General features: G+C 40.6%; 1 protein-coding gene across 1 annotated transcript in view; it reads right to left on the reverse strand.

The window, feature by feature from the left end:
- The window catches only part of ARC3 (GTP binding protein), a 185,814-nt gene that overhangs the window by 15,792 nt on the left and 146,200 nt on the right, over positions 1 to 23,822 (reverse strand). Inside the window, exons 7-10 of the mRNA XM_087674777.1 lie at positions 18,950 to 19,062; positions 15,746 to 15,817; positions 15,408 to 15,518; positions 10,029 to 10,210 (exon numbers count right to left, since the gene is read on the reverse strand). Coding sequence (XP_087530903.1) covers positions 10,029 to 10,210; positions 15,408 to 15,518; positions 15,746 to 15,817; positions 18,950 to 19,062 — 478 coding nt within the window. The remainder of the gene's footprint in view (positions 1 to 10,028; positions 10,211 to 15,407; positions 15,519 to 15,745; positions 15,818 to 18,949; positions 19,063 to 23,822) is intronic.

The raw sequence follows: 23,822 nt of genomic DNA on the forward strand, positions 1-23,822 counted from the left end.
ATTTTTGGCTTTTGTAGCACTTGTTGAGAACCAATTTGGTTGTAAAATAAAGACTCTCCGTTCGGACCGAGGGGGGGAATATATGTCCTCTATGCTGAATTCTTTTTTGAAGCAGAAGGGCATTGTTCACTAGTTCACTACTGCTTATACTCCACAGCAGAATGGGGTTGCAGAGAGGAAGAATCGGTCGCTCGTGGAGATGGCCAGATGTATGCTGAAAGCAAAGAGCTTGCCACACAGTTTTTGGATGGAAGCTGTAATGTGTGGTTGCCATGTTTTAAACAAATACCCCACCAAAGCATTAAAGAATAATACAGCTTTTGAGGCTTGGAACAGCTGGAAACCTTCTGTTGGGCACTTTCGTACCTTTGGATATCTTGTGTATGCACACATTCCTCAGGTACTCAGAAAAAAGTTGGATAACAAGGCTGTCAAATGCATTTTTGTGGGATATAGTAGTGAGAGCAAAGGCTACAGACTCTATGATCCGGTCTCTAAAAAGGTATTTGTCAGTAGAGATGTACTCTTTGATGAAAAATCAGAATTATCCCTTGCTGGTTTTAACACATTATCAGGATGCCCATGATGTATTTAAAGGGCGGCTGCCCATTTCATTTGGTAATTCAGCTAGATTCAGCAAGTGAACTTAATGTTCAGCCAACTGCTCCATTAGAAAATGCAGAAAATCAGCCATTGGCTGACATGAATATTTAGTAGTGCTGAATCTGAAATTCAGCAAGAGCTTGTGCACAGTCAAGAGGCAAGACAAATGCCTAGATGGTATTTACAGACTATGAAAGATAGTCATCTGGATGCACCCATGGCTGGCCGTACTAGAAGGCAAGCTCGTATGCATGATACTGCACATACCATGGAGTTTTTTATGGCAACAAGTACAGTTGATGATGAGGAGTCTGAATGTTTTGAGGAGGCACAACATAGTGTGCACTGGATGGCAGCAATGCAAGCTGAATTTGATTCTATCATTAAGAATCAAATATGGGAGTTAATGCCTTTGCCCTTTGGGTAGAAAGCCATTGGAACAAAATGGGTCTACAAGCTGAAAGGGAATGCAGATGGATCCATTCAAAAATATAAGGCAAGGCTTGTAGCTAAGGGCTATGCACAGAAGAAAGGCATTGACTATGAGGAGACATTTACTCCTACCTCCTTGATGACTACCATCATGTTAATGGTTGCTTTGGCTGCCCATTATAAATGGACTGTGCATCAATTAGATACTAAAATTGCATTTTTACATGTGGAACTTCATGAAGAAGTATATGTACAGCAGCCCATTGGTTTTGCAATTGAGGGATCCGAACACTTGGTTTGTAAGCTGAAAAAGGCTTTATATGGCTTGAAACAAGCTCCTACAGCTTGGTATGCAAAGATTGATGCCTTTTTACTCAGCCCAAGGTTTATAAATAGCTCATCTAAATCTACCCTTTACATATGTAAGAGGGGGGGTCCATGCTGATCATTTGTTTATATGTTGATGACCTTTTCCTTACAAGGACACATGTTGATCAAATTTCAGCATTCAAACAAAATTTGCAGCAAACTTTTGACATGTCAGACTTGGGGTCTTTGCATTATTACTTGGGCATTCAGTTCATACATGATGCTAGAGGTATTGGTTTATCACAGTCAAGATACATTGGTAAACTTCTTGAGAAGTTTGGCTTATAGGATTGCAAGCCAGTCTATACACCAATGGAACCTGGTCTAAAGCCGTCATTACATGATGACAGTGATTTGTTTGATATCACACATGCTCCAACACTTGGATGTCTTATTTACCTATGAAACACTACGCCGGACATACAGTTTGCAATTTCAACCTTGAGTAGATATATGCATCAGCCATGCATGTCACATTGGCAAGCTGTTAAGCGTATCTTTCGTTACCTGGAGGGCACTAGATCTCTTGGATTCCTTTATGCCAAGGGGGGACCACTGTAGTTGCATGCTTATAGTGATTCCGATTGGGCTGGTGATTATGATTCACGTCCCTCCACTTCTAGCAATTGTTTCTTTCTTGGCTCATCTTGCATATCTTGGCTTAGCAAGAAACAATCCAATGTTGCCACATTGTTATGTGAAGCTGAATACAAGGCAACTTTCATTACCACAGTTAAATGTGTATGGATTAGACGCTTGCAAGATGATGTGGATGTGTCTGTTATGGAGCCTACCCCTTTGTTCACTGACAGTCAGAGTGCCATTGCAGTGGCACAGAACCCAATGTTTCATGCACGCACAAAACACATTGAGATACATTCCCACTTTGTCAGAGAGAGGCTACATGCAGGTGATATCAACCTTGTCCATTGTCCTACCGCCAATAATGTGACACACATCTTCACCAAAGCTCTTCCTCGTGACAAATTTGAAGCATTTCGCAATGCTTTAAATTTGATCTCCTTTGGTGGTGGATGATCCTTGTACATTTGATCACTCTTCACTCTAGGGGGGTTTGTTGGGTTTCACTCATGCCTATGCTCACAAAGAAGTATCAGTGATCAGTAGGACACTGGAGCACTTTTTACTCTCGCTAAGAGAGGTTTTTTCCCCTAGACTTATTCTCTTCTTTCGTATGTGCTTATGCTACACTCTTACAAACACTTATCATCTTCGGAAGTGAACATCCCCTACAATCCTAAAGTTTAAGGGTTGTACTTTGTACTTTCAGTTTACACTCTTTCAGTATATTGCATTGGGTGTTGTGCTTCACTCTACACAATGTCTACTCACTCTCAATTGACCTTCAATCATCTCAACCTCTCACACCATCATCATCAAATGATGGCTCCCTAGGTGGCGGTTGTGTAGGCAAGGGGAGGATATTATCATGAGGCACAGGATGTGAGCTACTAGAGCCCCATCTTACATATGTCTACAACCAAGTCGAAACACCCCTCAATGTTTGAAGGCATCAAATGACCATGCCCCTGCTATCACCTACTCGAACTCTTCATCCATGAGCACACTAACTGCGAGTGTCACCAGTATCTGCTGCTATAAGCTCTCTATAAAGCTCTATAAAAATCACCTCATTCACCTCCTGATGTACACTCTGAAGAGTATCGCCCGTCAACTTGAATGTATCAACATTCACCTACATAATGTACGATCCCACAATGTAAATGCTAAAGTCTAAATTGTAAAGTATAAACTCCAAAGTTTAAAGTTTAAAACAACAAATTTTAAATTTTATGGTTGACTCTTTAAACTTTACCTGCTTCCGACTACACATGCTCATCATAGCCCTCATCATACGTAGGTTAGTGCAGCAATAGACTAGCCACTCCAACTATCATGTGCTAAGCCAATTGCGAATCTTCGTGTAAATGAGAGAACAAACACTCTAGTTTCTCTCACATGCACCTGAAGAGTTATCCTCGGCAAGGATCCTCATGGCTAAGGGTTGAAGAGTCTCCAATGTGTATCCAAAGTTTTGAGAACGAAATAAAGGCTTCACAAGTAATTCTCTTCTCCAACAAGTGGGAGAAGCAAAAGCCACATGCCCTCTCTGATCTGCATAGCATCCTAGCTTCTCCAACACTGCATTGTGGTCATCCACAGGGAACACACGAGTCAAATAAGCAAGCTAGTCTGCAGAGCTCTCTATCATCCACGACTCCCAGCTTCTTGTAGGCCGGATATACCAATGCGGCAAAACCATGGATGGCTTATGCCTCCATATCCATCTCTCTGCTATTTCTAAAACATGTGCACATTGTGTCTCTGCTCTAAAGAAATGAATAAGAAGGCCCATGCTGGACCCCTCGCAATCACTCATACATAACACCTTATAAAAGGAAGTCACAACAATAACAACCTCACCAACTTTCTACCAAAACTACTCATTATAGCACAAGCGCTGCATGGCTTTGGCCTCCTTTGTCTCAAGCTCATCCCACTCATTCCATAGAGTGGACAGCACTATCTGTGGTGCAAGGTGGACCGCACCTCATAAGGACGCTCCAACAATAACCACATATAAGCAAAGCAAGTTGAAGAAGACTTCTTCAACTCCAATGTACTATGCTCACGATACATCGCAAGTACCTTTATCTTTACCGTAAGAAAGGTGATAGCTGATGTAGCTTTGCAGATCACCCTCTTCACCCACTTGAGCTTCCCAATGTCCTTCAAGAGCAAGTCCAAACGACTTGCACATGAAGTCCACACAATTGTGGAAAACTTAGCCTCAAGTAAACGGCCCATGCGTCGACAATTCAATGCATTGTCAGTAACAACTTGCACCACATTTAAGGAGCCCACCTACAACCACAATTTACAAATTACAAGTATACTAATAATACTTGGAGGTTAGAGAGAGAAAGAGAGAGTTGAGCCTTTCGAGTTTCAACTTTCAAGATTCAAGAATGAAGAGAGATGGGGGAATGGGACCCAAGGGGAAAGAGAGAATCGAGATAGATATTAGACTCTAGAGAGTAATTAGAATAGGCAAATAGATAGTTATGCACAAATCAATTATCATAATGAAAGAAAGTGAAACAAATTTAAAAGAAAATGTATACCTCAATGATAGCTTGTAAAATGTGACAGTAGATGAATGCGCCTTTCGTTTTCCTCCCCCTCTTGCCAATATCTACTGCCCGCAAAAAGTAAATACTGAGTGGACATGAGATAAGTATGTTGATGATACCCCGTTTCTTATAACCACTCAATCCACTGGTGAGAATGGATATTTTATCCATACGGCCAGAATAGGATCAAGGGCTCTACTAATCTTCTCCTTCTCTTCATCAATCTTTTTCGTTCTTATGTCATATGTGACACCGATCCATCCTTCATATGGACCCACATTGGCAATGGCTTTGAACATCTTCTTCCATTGCTCTTGCTTTAGGACATTGAATGCAAGATTGCACTCAATCACCATGCATGCAATTTCAATGTCCGTAAGTTGTTGCCTTTCTCTAAGAAAGACAATCGATCCATGCACATGACCGGGATCTTGAGAGAGAGAGGATTGTCTCTCCGGCACCGCATGAGCCTCCACTTTTTGTCTTTTACTAGAGTCGGATGCGGATGTGGAGTCCCCCACCACCAATGCTAGAGGCCTCTCCCGCACCAGTTGAAGATATGCCCACATTCAATGCTTTCTCATTAGTAGGCATAAGAGTTGGTGCCGATAAGCCACTTCCTCCTCCTCTTGTGGATACCCCTCTCATCTTAGCAAGAATCTCCTATGTGATGTTTTGAGGGATCTCCTTGCATGGAGCAACTTGCCCCCTCATCTTGGAAAGATGTTAGAGAAGCCGAGTTGCACCACTTGTATAGCGCTTCCTGCAATACTTACATGTCCAATGATGGGAGTTGGACTTATTTGTGTCCCTCTCCATATGGATCACATGCAAATTGAAGGTGAGGTATCCAAGGGTTCCCACCTTTCCCCCCCCCCCCCCCCCCCCCCCCCCAAAACGTGCCACGCAAGCAGACACGGTAGTTTAAAGTGCAAATGGAACACGTTAGTACGTGATGGCGAAAGTGGGCCTTTTTTCGTACGGCCCAATCAATACCGTACGATGTACAAAGGCAACTATGCATACTGTCCGTTTGTTTTGTATGGTACCGTACAGTTTGTGTGCGTTGAAATTGTATCCAAAAGAAACAATCATTTAAAATGTCCATAGCTGTATTTTTTTTGAAAGTTTGCCTTTTTTTTTTGGCATGTTACACATTTAAACTTCTCTCCATTCACACTCCTCCCTCTTTCATACTCCATCTTCTTTTCTCCCTCACCTCAGCCTTATAAAAGGGCAGTCCCCCTCCCCCAATCTCACCACAAAAATGAGCCTCCATCTTCATCAATCTCCCTCTCTTGAGCTCAACTTTCAAGCGACTATCCTTCTCCCTTTTTCTCTCTATCCCTCTCCCTCTCTCACACTTTCAAGTTTCATACATACATATTACATCCTCTCCCTTTCCCAAATCCCTCTTCTTCTCCCTCTCCTTCTTTCTCCTCATTCTTTTCCACAAATCCCTAGGCCTCTTCATGATCTATCTTTCAGTTCCACATTATATATGTGTAGGCTGATTCTATATATAATTTTATATGTATTTTTTTAATAAACGTACGAAACAACGTATTTTATTCTTAAAATTTTTGTGTATGTTCCATGACATACATACTCACGTACTAAACGTATCGTACTAAATGTACGAAACCACCAAATTCAAACCCATAACCCACAAGGTAAGTTCTATGTTTCCAAGGAAAGAAATTTCTATTAAAAGACACCTTGGATAAAAACCAAGGTACAAAAATAGAACCCATAACAAAAAGAAAAAGAAAAGGGTGGGACAATCTTAGGGTAGTTGATCTTACTGGAGAGGGCCTTTTTGCTTGGTAAAGATTCGATAAGGAAGAGTATATTGTCAAGATGTTTGGGGAAATGTGCGGCTAGAAATATTGGAGTCCCAAGTGGCTACAAATGCCTCCCATCTCCTTTTCATGCTCTTTGAATCACAATGGAGTCCATCACATCTAGTTAGGAAGGTACACATAGTCGGAAGTCTAGATCTGGAAGACGATTTTCACATCGAAGTAGTGCAATGCTTAGGGTTTATCTACATCTAGTCATGGAAATATAGTATGCAATGATGCTAGCAACTGACTCCCATGTGTGACAATGTACTACAGACTACAACGCTCCTAAAAGAGCAAGAGTCTAAATCACCCTTGGATGATGACCACCAGATAGTTTCCCCATCTAAAATTTAGGCAAATAAAAGACGAGTAGAAGAGGCTCTATTGGTGCTGGTAGTAAAAGGTACAATATGATACAATGCAATACAATATGATGCTAAATGGTACCTTAAGATTTTATAAGTTGTGGTACAATAAAACTGGTACTAAATGGTACCTTAAGATTTTGTAAGCTCCAATATGATAAAAGTAAGTTCTTTTCTTAAATTTAAACTTGATTATTTTGGACAATTGATGATAGAACATATGTTTAAAGCCAAAATAACAAGCCCATTAGAGTATAAGATGAATGCAAGAGAGTAACAAACCAAAAATTCTATGGCATATGCCGCATGCACTAGAAGTACTTTGCCTTCTTCTCTTTTGCCAAACATCACCTCTTCTTCTTCTTTGCCTCCCCTCCCTGTTCTCTCTCATTCGCCCATCTTTATTGCCTTACCTCTCTGCCAACCATGCTATCTTCTACTGCCCCTTTGCACACTGTACCACCTCTTTTACTCCGCATTGCTAAATGCACCACCAAACATCCAAGGGGGCTTGAGAATCTTCTAAGGATTGAGAGGATCCACATCACTAAAGCAGAGATCGATGCCATGAAGGAAGCCAGATCAGAGTATAGGTTTCACGCAAGAGCTTCCTTCCAAACTTCGTCTCGTGACAAGGTTAATCAAGACTTTTTCCACACAAGGCCAAAAAATCTGGGCAAAGTGTTTAGAGACTCACAAGAGCTGATGGATCCATTGCACAGGGCCCTTTCGGAGGCGAGACAAGTGGCTACATAGTATTACATAGCTTTGCTATGGACTGCCACTTGGCCCGCCGGCTATGAGAGGGATAGAGACTGTATGGTAGAGTACCAGAAGGGTGGTCACAGATAGGATGAGTGGATTTTTGATGGTTCATTTCATAGAGGAGCTGGAGAAGGCACCTTTGGCACTGCCCTCAAGTAAGTGTCCAGGAGAAGATGGACTCAATTAAGTCCTTTTTGACATATTGGGAACTTATTAGGGCAAGCATCATTTCAGCTTTTCAAGAGATTATGGCATCTAGGTTTATGTCAAAGGAACTTTCCGAGGGGCTGATTCACCTCATTCCCAAGGATGAGGAGAAACACTAGAAATCACACAATGGAGACCAATCACTTTGCTCGGAATAGCCTATAAGATCCTTGTGAAGCCGACTAGCCTTAGACTATCCCCATTGATGCTAGATATTATGTATCCCCACCTAGACAGGTTTTGTCTGAGAATGTAGCATCTTGGATAATATCTTCACTCTGTGGGAGTGCACCACTCTAGCCCAATCCAAGAACTAGGACCTTATTGTGGTCCTCCTTGACTTTGAGACGGCATATGACCGTGTCTACAACAATGAAGGTCCATGATTCAAGTAGGCCACTGCTCTAATAGCAACTCTAGCCTTCCTACGACAACCATTACAACATGTGTCTTCTATCTTGCTCCAGATAGCCTCCTCCTAGGCATTATATGTGCTAGAGCCTTTTACAAACAAAGATGACATGGAGCTGCCCATTGGCCTGAAAGTGTCACAAGGCATTCCTACTGTATAGGAAAACCAGTGGTGTGCACTTCTCATGACCTTGGGAAAGAAAGGGGAAAGAAGGGGGGAGAACCTGGCTACAACTAACGCTAGCCTCTGGTGAACCCATCACCATACCCAATATGGCATGGATCCACTCTGCCTGATGAAAGGCCAAGAAGAAGAAAATCTATACACAGCGAATCAAGAGCTGCAAGCCCTGGGAAGAGGAAAGTGACCAGGTACTAAGGGGAATGGTGACTGTGGAGGAATTATAAACCATGAATAACATGGCATAAAATAGATAACTCTGTTCCAGGGTCTATCACGCAGTTGTCGACTAACTCCTGGGGGGTACCTGCAAAAGGGCAGGGTGGCTTTGGCAGCGCACAAGGTGCCCATCAGAAGGGTGAAATGAAGCCGATTTGGGAAGCTCAGAACAGGACGAGGGATCTCCCACAACCTGTCCAAGACAGCAGTTCCAGCATACTCCATTTGACCTTACTATAGTTTCTCCTCAGAAAGAAAACTCTTAAGGTGTTTGACTTTGGTGCAATGGTTGTTTGCTCCAGCATTTCAAATACACATGCTGTAACAGTGTACCCCAGAACTGAAGCCTGGATTTGTACTGGATAACTGAAGGTAGCTATTGCAAAAAGAAGGGAGCCGTGAGACAGACAGCCAAGGACAGAGGTGGGAGCAGCTGGCAGAGGGAGCTTGGGAGCTGGCTAGAGGGAGAGCTGCGTCTATGCAGCTATGCGGCTGGCAGCCAAGTAGGGCAGTGGAGAGGTTGGCAAAGGCAGGGGCTAACCACACAAGGATGGGGAGAAGATGGCACTAGGATGGGAGGAAGAGGGGGAGAAGGTAGCACAAGGATTGGACAAAGAGGCTATGTGAAGAGGGAGCAGAGCAAGAACAGTCACACAATGTCCACTAAGCCCAAGGTTCACCACTAACCCATACCATGCAATGCCAATAATTGGAACTGACAATACTAGCACTATTTTCACAAAGTGGTACATTAATCTCTGTTGTATTAATTGCACTATGGGTACTGGCCCTCATTATCACAACTACCTTTTCCATCTGCATGTTTTCACTATATTAATTATTAACAGCCATTGAGCTGCGAGCTATATCTTGATTTTCTTCATTCTTCATTGATGCATTGATGCCTACCTTTTGCGAACAGAACACAAGGAAAGACACTGCAATACAATCAATTTGGCAAAGTTAACAAGAGCTGACCTGCAATGCTTTCATATATTTCAAACCACACAGGGAAATAAGGGTGCAACAGCAATCAACCTAATGGCAGCACTATCACTAAACAAATTTAGAGCCTGATACAGTTACAGGACCTGTAAGATGACCTCTCCCTCTTTTCATTCTGCTATATGAAACTTGTCAAAAACCACCAAAGGCTTCTGATAGTCTTTGGAGAATGCTTTCATAAGTGCTTGCCACAGTAATTCATTCATACTCGACCATCCTCATATCCTCTTTAAGTTAGCAATTAAGAGCCCCTAATCACAATTTTTGCCTTGTAGGCTATTGCCAAGCAGCATTGATTCAACAGCAAATTCCTGTACAGTTTAGAACTTCAAATATTCCATCTTATCTTTAAAAATGAATAAAATCATCTCCATCAATGATACTTCTAATGTTGAGAAGTTCTGGGATCAACCAAAAGAGTAGTAATAAATCTGATAGTGCACACAAACTCTTAGGTTGTACTTCATACCTTGTCACTAATATAGTTGCAAGGACTGCACCTTGTCCTAATGAAGGATCTTTCAGAATAGTGCACATAAGATGTGCTCTAGGACCTATGATGCAACGCAAGGCATGCAAAGCTGCTTGAAGGTCCTTCCTTCTCTTTGGTTCTGAGCTTACAATACTGCATGCCACAAGCCCCTTGAGTCCCTAACAATGTGGAGTTGTCAGTTCTTTTTTCACAGGCAGAAACGTTCTCATTTAGGAATAAGATGAACAGTCTAGAAAGAAAAATACAAACATGTCATAAAGTCAGCACATACCATCTTGAACACTTGAAAAACACTAAACTATAGCTCCTAAAATCAAGGCTTTGGTTTCTCGCAAGCACTTTCTTGGCCTTTCAAATTCATGGTAATCTCTATTGGTGCAGCCTTTTCAAAGAGATTGAAAACTGTGGTAAAACACATCCATACAAGAAGCACTAACATAGAAGCTATCATATGAGGACTGATGCAGAAGTAGCTTCAGGAATGAAATGACTCAGCTCACAAGAATGCACAGTTTTTGGTGTCAAACTTGTCCAAAAAGCTCAATACCTGACCCAATTGAAAACTTGGAGTGTTTAAAGTTAAATAATGGCAAACACTTGTTATCAAGAATATTCTAGTGATTGGGCAGTTCCAAAGGAGATGTGAAGGTGTCTCTAGAGCAAAGCATTCTTCAAAAATTGCAGTCCCCTGTATGCTTTTCTTTCATATGGAATTACCGAGGGACCAGTTATGATCACTTGTCAAAGCAGTGAAAGTGAGAGAATGCTCCCTTCCAATCTTGTATCAATGGCATCGATCATGGATAGCCTAGAATCTCGCCTTTAAAACCGTGCCCCTATAATCCATAACCCAACATCCATTTAAACAGTCAACAAGATTTTCCAGGGCTGTTTTAAAAAAACTATCAATATTTGTGTTTTCCATTGCAACAAAATGATAGCTATCACTCAATAAACGTGTCCTTTCGGAATATGTAATATGCTCACATTATTATGCATCATGAAGACGTGAAATTTTATTTTATTATGCATCATGAAGACGTGAAATTTTATTGCTTTGTTTAGCATTTGATTAAAAGCTAATTAAATGTGCTAATGTGACTTGCACATGTGAGGTACTAGTTAGTTATTTCACACTCCGAAACCCAAGATCCCGAAATATCAACTAATGCCAAAGGCAAAACTTGTAATACGTCATGTCTAAACTAGGTGGTACCTCATGTCAAGATTTAGCCTAGACCAATTCATTGGCCACTAATGTCAATTGTGACATTAGAGACTAGACATCAATTACTTGATTAATGATGGTTTAAGGGCTAATAATTGCTCAAGAATACTTAGAAGCATGCTTGCATTTTCTTCAGGGATGGATCCATATAGTATGATCTGTCCAGTCCGGTTGGATGTGTACGATCCATCCAATGTTCGTCTATTTTTTTCCCTCTATTCTTTTTTCTTGGGAGGTGAGTGGAGTTGGTGCTAAAAGAAAGTGGCGTTTTGCTTCAACCTTTTCCTCCTTATCCTCATTGACCTCTACTTATACCTCATTTACCACCTTCTCTTATTCTACTCTCTCTTACAAGCTCCTCTACTCCTCTCTTGGATGTCCTCCGTCCATTTCTACCTTTACATCCTCCTCTTTCTCTTATGTCTCATCCCCTATGTGTAGCTTTATTTATATTTCCTCTTCCTTTACCTCTTCTTTTCCTTCCCCTACCCGAACCTATATGTCTATATTCTTTGCCCCTATCAAAATGCCTAAGCCCCTTCATGAAGCCTTTACTTTACAAAACTCATCTTGAGTCTTAACCTTTAGTTTCTTTTGTATCTACTACTTCTTATACTTCCCACTTGGCACTTGTGACTTGCCATACCATGATCAATGATCATGATCCACTGTTATCGCTAGTTTCATTTTTTGATCTATTGCACATGTTTTCAACCTTAAAAATGAAATTAGATCTTGATAATTACTTGTGAATAGAGTCTTGGATTTACATTGTCTCAACCTCTCATGTTCATGATGAAAATTGAGGCAAAGACGTTTGTGGTTTATAAACCATATAAATAAGTATTGGATGGATAATGCCTTGTGACACTCCATGTCATGCGTAGCCACTCTCATGCTAAAACAAATAATATTTAATAGCCTAACCCTTAATTTTCTATGTATTTTTCAATGACTATATGAAACACCAAATTTTATCTGGCATTTTTTGTGTATCTCTGATGCCAAACTAAATCCATGGATAAGTTGGATCGAATGGCTTGTATCTGACTACCCTACCTGGAAGACAAATTGGCTTGGCCAATTTAATTATTGATTAGTGAGATTAATTTTCTAGGCACTAAAAATTTTATTAAATTGATTTTGAAAATTAATATTTTAAAAATTAATTTAATAAGTTGGATGATGCTACAAAGTGAGATTAGAAGTAGAAGGCTGCCACTTGGCAAAACTTATCCATGCAAGTGGAAAAATCACTTTTAGGGGCTAGTAGAAGTCTATTCCAACCATTGTGAGAGAGAAGAAAACTTAGAGCAAGGAGATACTACTAATGTAATTTGTAGCTATCAAAGACGATTCCTACAACAGATGACAGCAATTGGAAACCATCTAGGTACAGATTATAACAATCCAAGGTCCTACTAATGCAAGCAACAATATAAAGGAGGGGAGAGCAGCCTTTTTGGTGATCCTAAACTCATTCTCTCTCATTCTATAGTTGTCTCTCAAGTTATCTCAACAAAATCCAACCCTTTTGAGTCATCAAAGGTGGAGATATTAGAAACTTTTTGCTATAGACCCTAATTTACAGCAAAAATTAGTGTTTGATAACCACCTCGAGTTTCATGCTTTGCATTGAGGGCCTAGGATTCGAATTCTAGCAACTAAAATTAAAGAATTTTGGAGAGATTCAAAAGGCCAGCCAACCCATATCAAATTTAGGGCTTAATTTGTCTTTCAAAAAGCACGGTGAAGACCAAACCCTGAGCAAACCAAGGGGAAAATTGGTTTGAAGGCTTGCTCGTCAATTTTGACAACAATAGACACTTAGATTAGTGGAGCAAATCAAAGAATCTCAGTTGTACTCCATCCATTTGTATTAAAAGCTTTAAAAATATAGAAAGGGGTGCGAGTTTTCAGGCCAACATGCCATCTATTGTCTAAGATTAAAGTGATAAAGTGTGCATTTTCAATTTATGCGAATTGTGTACTTGCTGTAATTAGTGTTAAATCAGGTCATTATCACCCTATCCAAGGAGGAAGGCTGGTTTCAAGGTTCCATTGTTGGGATACCATCAACTCCCTTGAATTAGTGCATATGTGTCACCTAATTTGAAATCAAGAGCTTTCTCTAGTGCTGAAATTGTGTTCACCTAAGCATTTACAGCAAGAATGTCTTCAGATAGTGAGATGGGATGAAGGAGAGATGATGCCTCTCAATCTAAGAAACTCACAAAGTATTAGGGGAAATGCCATGCCTAATCTTGAAACAAGCTTACAGCATGGACAAAAAGAAAAAAACGTAGTCGTTGACCAAGAAGCCCATCCATCAAGGTCACAAGATGCTAATGATCAACAAGGAGATGAAGCATATGATGACGAGCTCAAGGCTTGGTTAAAGGCAACAGCTGATATCTTTGTTCAATTGGCCAAAGATCCACAATTTGAGAGATTTTGGAATTCTTCCAAAAAGTACAGCAAAGGCAAGAAAAAGATGCCATCTTCAAAGACCTTTTGGCAATAAAAAGCTTCCAAAGGACAGCCACCACACCCTAAAGATCCACCCAAGGTTAGGGATAAGCGATTGACTATGATGCCAACATGTATTTTCAGTAGTGGCAATGGATACTTTGGCACATTGCAATGTAATCAAAGACGATTGCAAGGATTTCAAGAGGGTGGTCTATCACAAGGACGTGAAATTTTAATGAATTGCTTAGCATTTGATTAAAAGTTAATCAAATGTGCTAATGTGACTTGCACATATGATACGCAAGTTCATTGTTTTAGAGTGTGGGACCCAAGACCCCAAGATTCTAGTTGGTGCCAAAGGCAAAAGTTGTAGTGAGTTATGCTTGATAGGTACTACGTGGTACATGATCTTAGATTTGGACCTAGGCCAATTTTTTGGCCACTAATGCCATTGGCGACATTAGAGACTAGGCATTAACGAATTAATTCCATGGCTAATTTGCTAGGAGGAGGTGGAGAGCAACAAGTAGTACATCTACAGATGGAGGGCCTATACTAAAGTCAAGGCTAAATACCTCACACTATAAAGACATAGTTACCAAGTACAAAAGGTACAATAAAATACGATACTAAATGGTCCCTTCAAATTGTATAACGTACAACATGATATTAGTACCCAAAAAAAAACTTGATTATTTTGGACTAAAGGTGATAGAAGAGATGTTTAAAGTCTAAATAGCAATGCTATTAGAGCATATAAGATGAACCATTGAGAGTAACATGCCAAAACATCTATGCCACCTATGCAACATGCGCTACAGCTTACAAGTACATAGACATGAGTGAAGGTATATTACACCGGCCAAGGCAAAGTGGCTTGGGATGTTATTATATAGCCTAGATCTAGAGGAGACATGGGGGTTGCAGACCTAAACAATCAGAGCAGAACCCTTTGGCTTAAGCTCATTGTAGGAGTCTCCCTCCAAGCGAGGATCCTTGAAAGAAACTTTTGCCATAGACACTTCAATTTATGACACCTAGATATGGAGGACCATGGTAACCTAGCATTCACTGGATCTTTCACAACATCGGGACCAAAGACTTAGGGAGGACTTTTGAGGTCAAATTCACAACATGCATCATCACAACGATGACTCAAATGTCCACTAGTGTCGGCTACTCATGTTTGAGAATACTTGTCTTTGTGGCTCAGCAACAAACATCCATGGCCATTGGATCATTTTACAAAGCTTGCAGGCATACCTGCAAATTAGGAAAAAACAACTTCTATAGTCTCTCTCTCCAACCACCAAAACTATCTTCTTCATTTCTCAAACTTGTTGTATGCTTGCAGAGAGCTGCTTCCTTTTGTAAGATGCATCAAACAATAACCCAATCTTGTATCAGTGGAAATGCACAAAGCATCTCTTGCTATAATATTTAGGGATGAAAATCCTCAGAAATGGCAATGTTTGAGGCAAAGCATCTCAAGGTGGCCTTGCAGTGTCTCTTTCAATACAAAGCAAGGAAATAAAAGCATGGAGGGAAATGGACATGTTATTCAGGTAAAAGACATCCATTCACTTACAACTGTAGCGACAAAGGTTTCATTATTATGTTGCTACGCTTATATACATTGAATGAAAATTACTTACTGGAATTAAACTTTGTAAATAAGGAGACTCAAAAGCAGCTCTCTGAATTGCTGTTTTCACACTGTAGCTTGAGCCAAAGCCGATCCATGCATTCCCTGCACGCCCAAAGATCTGCATCATTAGACAAACAGCAAGTGACTTAAAACATTGCTAACTCAACAAGCAGCAGTCAAAATCAGCCAATAGTGTATTTAACAAACAAAGAAAGGGGTTTTAAAGGGGTTGCAAAACTTGATTGGAAAGCAGCTGTATCTCATATAATAGTTATAACTAATAGATATATATAAAGAGTTCTGGGCTCAAGAATCAATTGAATGATCAGAGGAATAAATGATTACTGATACAATTTCGGCGGTTGTAATCTCTCTCAAGCCTTCTGGAGGGGCATCACAATAGCTTTGTTGGTGACCCTGCAGATGGCAAAGAATGTAACCGTGAGTCATCCTTGAACGAAAAACAGAAGTTCTCCAATCCTTAATGCATCTGGATGTTCCGTTTTTTTCCCCACATCCAGGACAGACAGTTCCTACATTGATGTCAAGCTGTGTGGTTATCATCATTATCTTGTCCTTCCAGTCTATCCAGGTTATCAAGACAGAAGTACAGAACATATTGATTTAATTGCTGTTAGACTGAATGTGGTCTCACACAGGCAGCATCACAACAGGAGAGTAAACAACAAATCATCCAAATCTTTTCATTGGAGAATCTAAACTGTGAATACAGATCCACACCTGCATTGCTCTCAAGTGTAAAATAAACCACTTTAAAAGGGAGGTTTTCAGTGTCTCACATCTCAATGCCAGTACATATCATTTAAAACATGTATGTGAACTCAAGGGTATCACATCATGAGAGTGAAAAACAAACCATTTGAACAGTTTCATCCAAACTATGAATACAGACACACCTTTATTGTTCACGTGTATAAAAAAACCACCTTAAAAGGCAGGTTTTTAACATATCATATCTTCATGCTAGTGCATACCATTTGAAATGTGTATGTGTTAGTTTGTAAGAGAGTGTACCATTGGCAAGGGATTTGTCCATGCCCTACACATTGTGTAGATCTATGAGACAAGGATGTCCATTGAATGCTTTGTTATATGCCATTACCACTCATTTGTCATTGCTATATATGGACAGTCTTACACATGCAAGAATGTTGCATGGACTGCAATTACAAGTGCAAGGCCTTTCCTAGCCCAATCCTATGATGATTATTTGTTAATGCATAAAAATGACCCCAACATGGCCAAATTCTCATGGACACTTATTTTCCTTTGATTTGACAACACACTAAGCTTGCGCCTTTGAAATACTATGATTCGCATTCTATGCTCTTGTCAGGACTGATTCTGCAGCTACATGAGGTTGGCAGGGAATTGAGCTATCTTATTGGATGGAACATCAATATAAGCAAGAAATTGATTTGTGTCTCACAAAAGAATATCAAAAAGCTCTCTACTTGGCCCTCGTATGTATAATGTAAGGCTTTGAATAGTCCAATTGATTCTTATGACCTACATGTAGTTTTATTTGTCACACTTGATTTGGACAAAAAAGGATATTTATGTGTTAAATGTCTCATGCATGGAGCTTCTCTTGAACACTCGTAGGGATCACAAGGCACAAAGCTTCTCTAGAAGACTCGTATGGATCACAAGGCACTGCGATTATTGAAGACTCATATGGATCACAAGGCACTGCGATTATTGAAGACTCATATGGATCACAAGGCACTGTGATTATTGAAGGTCCATCTGATATGTACTCCAAATATGCATGTGGATCTGACTATACTAATTCACTATTATGTGCTGGCCAGGAAAGCCACCTTGCTATCTGTATTCCTTAGGTAAATACAGCCTTGAGCAATCATGTTGGATGTCATGTCTCCAAACTCTCGATACTTTATTCCTTTGATACAAGATCGGGAGTGCCTTCCATCTCAGGCACAGAGCTTCTCTAGAAGACTCATATGGATCACAAAGCACTGCAATTATTGAAGCTGGATCTTATACGTACTCCAAAGATGCATGTGGATCTGAATGTACTAATTCACTATCATGCGCTGGCCAGGAAAGCTACCTTGCTAACTGTACTCTTTAGTTAAACACAGGCTACAGCCTTGAGCAATTATGTTGGCTGTCATGTGTCCAAACTCTCTGTCCTCCACTCCTTTGATACAAGATTTAAAGTTTAGATAGCCTCTATTATAATCCTTTCAAAGCGATGCAGAAGACAAGGATGAGCAGGTGGTGCAGAGAGGAGGTATGGAACTGTACCTCTCTTTGGTTATATGGGAGATGAACCATTCCTTAAAATGATCCCTCATGGAGTAGGACTTGCTGCAAGCTTTTCAGGATCAGGAGGGACAGAAGTGACAATGGGCTGTCCAGAGCTTTCAATCTCACCTTTTGAGAGGACATAAAGGTAACTCACTTGGCAGCCTTTCAGCAGATTTCAATAAGGAGGAAGCCCGAGGGCCCTTCAGCATGGTTGATTTGTCTACTGCCCAAAATTCATATTGGCAAGAGCTCAGTCAGTGGTGCCCATTGCCTTGTTCTTAGTGGCTTAAAAGGAACTAGCAAGTATGATTAGTAGCAAGTTCATGCCATAAGTTTGAGACTTCTCACACAGGATTGCCAAAATAGACGTACACTGCACAACCTCATCATCATCTAGAACAACTTTGTTTGTGGAGGATGAAATTATGATGCGAGAGAGGCTTGCTTGCAATTGAGGTGCTTTTTGCACAGCCATATGATTTTCTCGACTGAGACAGTTTCTCTAGGCCTAAAATGGCTGAGCAAAGGGTGGAAATTCAGGTAGCTTGGTTTGTAGATGGCACTTGACATCACAGCAACACTGCATTTTCCTACCAATGATAGACCCCATCAAGTAAAAGCTGACTTAAGAGACTATTACCTGTCTCTCCCTGGGAACAAAGTGCTGACAGTTAACCAGGACCCGTAAGTGACAATAAACAGATGAATTGAGGAATCCCCAAGCCAAGGCCTTCTCAATCAATGGGCATGAATCCAGCAGCCAACCATTTAGGCATTAGAATATCCACAAGGACCTCACATCCTACTTGTAGAAGAGTAATGGCCTATGCTCTCAATCTTACAGACTGGAAGGGGCACCCATTTCTAATGCATCATATAGGTGTACAGATAGTTACCCAACAAAGAAGATCCATGATACAGATGGAGAATTGGATTATGAATCTCTACGATAAAAATTTCTCCTCGTTGATCATGGGAATGATGACTATGTTTAAGGAATATTTAAGGGACCTTCCCCATTTGCATGCTGAATCGGGAAAACATTTGAGTGGACTTGGTTTCATATATACTATGGAGATTCACCTTGTTTGGAAGATAGAATCACAATACACTGAATACCAAACTGAAGCACAGCTGAACAAAAGAAAATCAAATTTTGCATATTGAGATATCCAGATAATCTTGAGCTCTCATAATACTTTCTTATCCAGCTTCTGCTCAAAAAAGTGGATGCAGTGTATATTGACTCACCATACAAAGGTCAATCAGGATCTTCATCCCATACAGTGCAGTGTTGTTAACCAGCCGCAATGCTTCAGCTAATGTCACCCTTTCTCTTCTGAACAAAGCATCATGCTCAAATACTGCAAGCATTCATTCATCAAACATTGAATATGTTTTCCTTTTCAACAAAGCATCATGCTTAAATACTGCAAGCATTTATTCGTTCATCAGTAAACACTTTCCAACAATCAAGATTAAACAGAGATGGACTGCTCAACAATGACAGCATATACTCCAGTATCATGTTCTTTTGCATAGAAACACAGATGAGTTACAAACTATTGAAATGTGATTGAGTACATTTTTACTCAGTCACAAAAAATTGAGCTAATATTCAATAACGTGTACTCATACTCTCACTATTTAAACACCAAAGAGACCATTTGTGAGATACATTCAGTCACTAAACTTTTCTAGAGGACAAGACCTTTTCAAACAAAGGGTGAGTATTTATCTTGGAGAAGATCTAAGGCAGAAGGTCATCAATGACAAAGTGTTAGAGATTTGGTCATCCCCAGGATGGGCACAGGCTGTGTCAGGACAGTTTAGGGCAGATTTACCAAGTTTGGAGCAGGTCTGACAGTTTAAGTGCAGCCACCAGCATTTATTGTGCAGTTTGGGCAACCAGGCAGGGCAGGCAGGTGCCACATGGCAGCCAAGCAGCAATTGCAGCAGTTTGAGATTATTTTATTATTATTTCTATCCATTTGTCGCAGTTGGCAGTTTTCAGCCTGGCTGACCTGCTGCATTGTATTATTTTATTGTAGGCTATTAATAGTCAGGTCACCCACATTCAATTTTCTGTTTTCTGCAAGTGAGAGAGAGAGAGAGAGAGAGAGAGAGAGCTGGTGATACTCCTACAACCCGTTGTGCAGATTCTTCTTCAGTCTTCAGCAATCATACTCTGCAGTCTTCACTGTTCTCTCTCTCTCTCTCTCTCTCTCTCTCTCTCTCTCTCTCTCTCTCGTGTTCATGTCTTTTCTTTCAGTTTGGTCACACGCTTCCGCATTTGCTGCACATTCTCCAATGTGATGGAGCGGCCAAAGGTACATCTATAAAACCGATTGATCATTTCTATGAGATAGCTTTTCTTAATGTGACTGCCTCTCTTGAAATATGCACTATGAACTTGGTAATGAGACTTCTCTATACCTTGGGTACTCCACATTTCCAAAGATCTATACTTTTGGAAGATATATGATCTGTGGGCATACAATACATGTTGCAAAAGTATGGAGTCTGACATGGTGTTAGAGCCACATTGAAGGGATGATTGATTGTGCGTAGATCTGAAGAGAATATTTCAGTGCAACATGAAGGCTACATTCCCAACGTTTGAGGGAGAGTGGGAGGCCTGTGAATCGACACACAGCTGAAGCAAGCGGAGTGCCGGAGGCACATGGGAAAGGAAGTGTGCTGATTTTTACAGGCTTTGCTGTCAAAGGAGAAAAGGCTGCATTTTCGGCCTTTGATGACGGACTTTGTTTCCTAATCACCTCTGGCAGTCAAGGCATGTGAAGGAGCAGAGGAAGCCCTAGCAAGCTGTCTTTTTGCAGTCGAAGGGGGGTGCTCTTGTTTTGTGCATGTTATTCAGGAGCAATGTTGTCTGAAATCGACCTCGAGTTCCACACGATTATGGACCAAAAGGTCCCCATCTTATCAGTTCTTCCGCAAAATCAAAGCTAGATGGGGAGAACTATCACATTTGGCATGCAATGATGCTTGCCATTTTGGAGTCTTATGCTTAGGGTGTCCACGTCCAACGGACAAGTCGACTCACGTGATCCGTCCTATCTGATCACATCTGATGGCATCTGATGGAAGGTGTCCAACTACTCTAAATAGCCTATTTGTGACCGTTTGGGGTTACCATTAGGAGAGTTGTAGGTGTTCTTTAGGCTTCCTCTCCCACACCACACGTGTACATATCCCCAAAATCTGTGTGTGTGTGTGGCAAATTTCAAATTCGAATTTTAAGCTCTCTCTCGTCAAGCTCCCTACCCCCACTCCCTCAAGCTCTCCTTCGTTGTATGTTCACTCTATCTCCACTCTCAAGCTCTCCATCCTCTCTACCCGCAAGATCTTAATATGTTAACTCTTGATATAAATTCTTTAAATGTTTGAAGTGCATTATTATAAGTCCCAACATTAAGTATAGGCATTTAAACTATATGTACAAATTTTTTTCATCAAATGTAGGTTCAAGTTTCATTAGTCCAATTAGTACCGTACTAACCGCTGCCTCCCTGTCGAGCAACGCCACTGTTGCTTGTGACCAGCTGCCAGCACTCGGCATAGCCAACACTGCCCCTCCTGCCTTCTTGTCCAACTGTGCCACCCCCTAGTCCAACGACAATTGTGCCCCCATTCAAACCCGCCCCCACCCTGTACTACACCATCTATGTTCCAACCAGCTCTATCACCACCACCAGCTTCTGCCACCTGTTCGCTAGCTATTGCCAAGTCCTCCAGCTCATCCAAGATACCACTTACCATTTCACACAGTTCCACCTGCACACCCGACAGTCTCGGCTTGTTCTCTGCCTGCCTTTGGTTCACACATGTATATCACATTATTTTTATTCAAAAAATCAGAGCTATAGCAAAGCGTTTCTATAGGGAGAGTTGCATTTCTGCTTTAGAAAGTGCTTTTGGGCACAGAAACAACATAAATTTCTTGGAATTCAGGTCAGAAAATTTGGGCCTTTGCATGTTTTGCAAGCATTGGTATATGTACTAAAGATTCAATCTGAAATTGAGTGAAATTTTGCACTCTAGATAGCTAAATTTTGGGGCTTTTGCATTTTTCATGCTATTGAGCACTGTTCGTGCATTGGACAATGTGCTCTTTGCTGAAATTTGTGGAAATTTCAGCACATTGGACAGTAGTGATCAAGTGTGACATGGTTTTGCTAGTTACAGCTTGGTGTTTGCTGTAATTTCTAGAAATTTGGAGATTTCTAGGTTAATCCAGCTTTGGTTATTGATTATGTGCCTTTTGGAAGAGTGGCATTTATCATAACTATTCTCTGTGGTCCTTCATGATGAAGAATGTGCTCATTGCTAAAAATCTTTGGGAGTATGTTAGTGGTGAAGAAGTCTGGCTCCTACAACTCCTCCCCAAGGAGGACGCGGTCAGCGACCAACTCCAACTCAACCACTTCCCCAAACAATAGTTGCATAGAGGGCTTGGCACACTCGGGATGCCCAAGCATTGTCACTTATTGAATTGGCAGTTCACCGGTCCATAATCCCACATATGCGATCTGCTAGTTCTTCAAGAGTAGCATGGCTTACACTTGAGCAAATATTTACTAGAAAATATCAGACGCATTTCTTTATTGAAAAAGGAGCTTGAAAATGCGAAGATGGACAAAGGTGATGCTATACATGATCATCTTAACAAGATTAGAACTTGCGTGAGCAATTGATGAATGTAGATGAGTATTATTCTGATGCATAGATGATCCCTACTACTTTGAATTCCTCGCCACCTTCTTATTTGGCCTTTCACGCGGCATTGAATCTCGCAATGAGAATTTCTCCGCAAACACTTACCTTTCTTCAATTGGTTAGTTTGTTGCTGGAAGAAGAGCAAACAATAAAGAATAGTGGGGTGGATGTTGTAGCCTCAAAACAGGCTTCTATGGCAAGACAAAAGGGTAAGGGCAGTCAATCTAGGAATGCTCCACAAAGTTCAAGAAGTTCAGGCACTTCAAAAAACAACAAGAAGCAGGGGGCACGCAAGCCAAGAAGAGCAAGTGCCACTATTGTAAAAAGCCAGGACACTACCTCATAGAATGCAAGAAATGCATTGCCAAGAGAAAAAGAAGTCTGGGATGTCTGTTTCCAATACACCTTCTATGGCTACTACTATAGAATTTGCATCGTTTGTTGCTCACCATGACTTCTGCTTTTAGACTAACAGTTTTGATTCTTCTTGGGCAGATAGAGTATTCAGCTCTACACAAGATGCTAGCACTTCGTTCTTTGACACTGGTGCTTCTAAGCACATTACATCCCACAGGGATTTGTTTGCCTCTGTTGTTGCAGCTCATGTTGGCAAAGCTGTGCAATGTGTTAACAATGCATCTTATCTTGTTAGAGGTGTTGGAGAGATTGTCTTAAAAACTATTGATGACTCTACTCTCTATCTGCAGAATGCATTACATGTGACAGGAATAAAGAAGAATTTGTTGTCCATTTCTTATTTAGCAAAATGTTTAATACAAGTAACAGTCGATGATGACAAATGCATGGTCAGGGATAAGGAATTATTGACTTTGGTATTGACTGGCACATTGTGTCATGGACTCTTATGAGTTAGATATTCATTTGATTGATCAATCAGTCTATTTGGCATCTACTATTACTCTTGCTATGTCACACGCAAAGCTATGGCATGCTCGCATGGGGCATCTTCACTATGGCAATTTGATGTTTATGCAGGTGCACACATGTTAGATGGTTTACCTCTCTTGGAGAGACCTCTTGAGCATATTCGTGAGGAATGAGTTTTAGAAAAAATGCATCGGTTCTCTTTTCCTCTTAATGTTGCTTTTAAAGCAACAACTAGATTGCAGATTGTGCATTCTGATAAATCTTGACCTATATAGAAAAAGTCATAGGTTGGATGTTACTAATTCCTTACCTTCATTGATAACTTTACTTGCTTTTGTTGGATCTATTCATTGGTGAAAAATTTAGAACTATATGGTGCATTTATTGCACTTGTGGAAAATCAATATGGATGTCAGATTCAAACTCTCTGTTCGAATCAGGGATATCAATTTTTGAAGCAAAAAGATGTTCAACATCAATATATTACTACATACACTCC

The sequence above is a fragment of the Lygodium microphyllum genome, chromosome 3 (assembly GCF_053477565.2).
Source record: "Lygodium microphyllum isolate KBCC chromosome 3, Lygodium_microphyllum_v1.1.10, whole genome shotgun sequence".
Taxonomy (NCBI): Eukaryota; Viridiplantae; Streptophyta; class Polypodiopsida; order Schizaeales; family Lygodiaceae; genus Lygodium; species Lygodium microphyllum.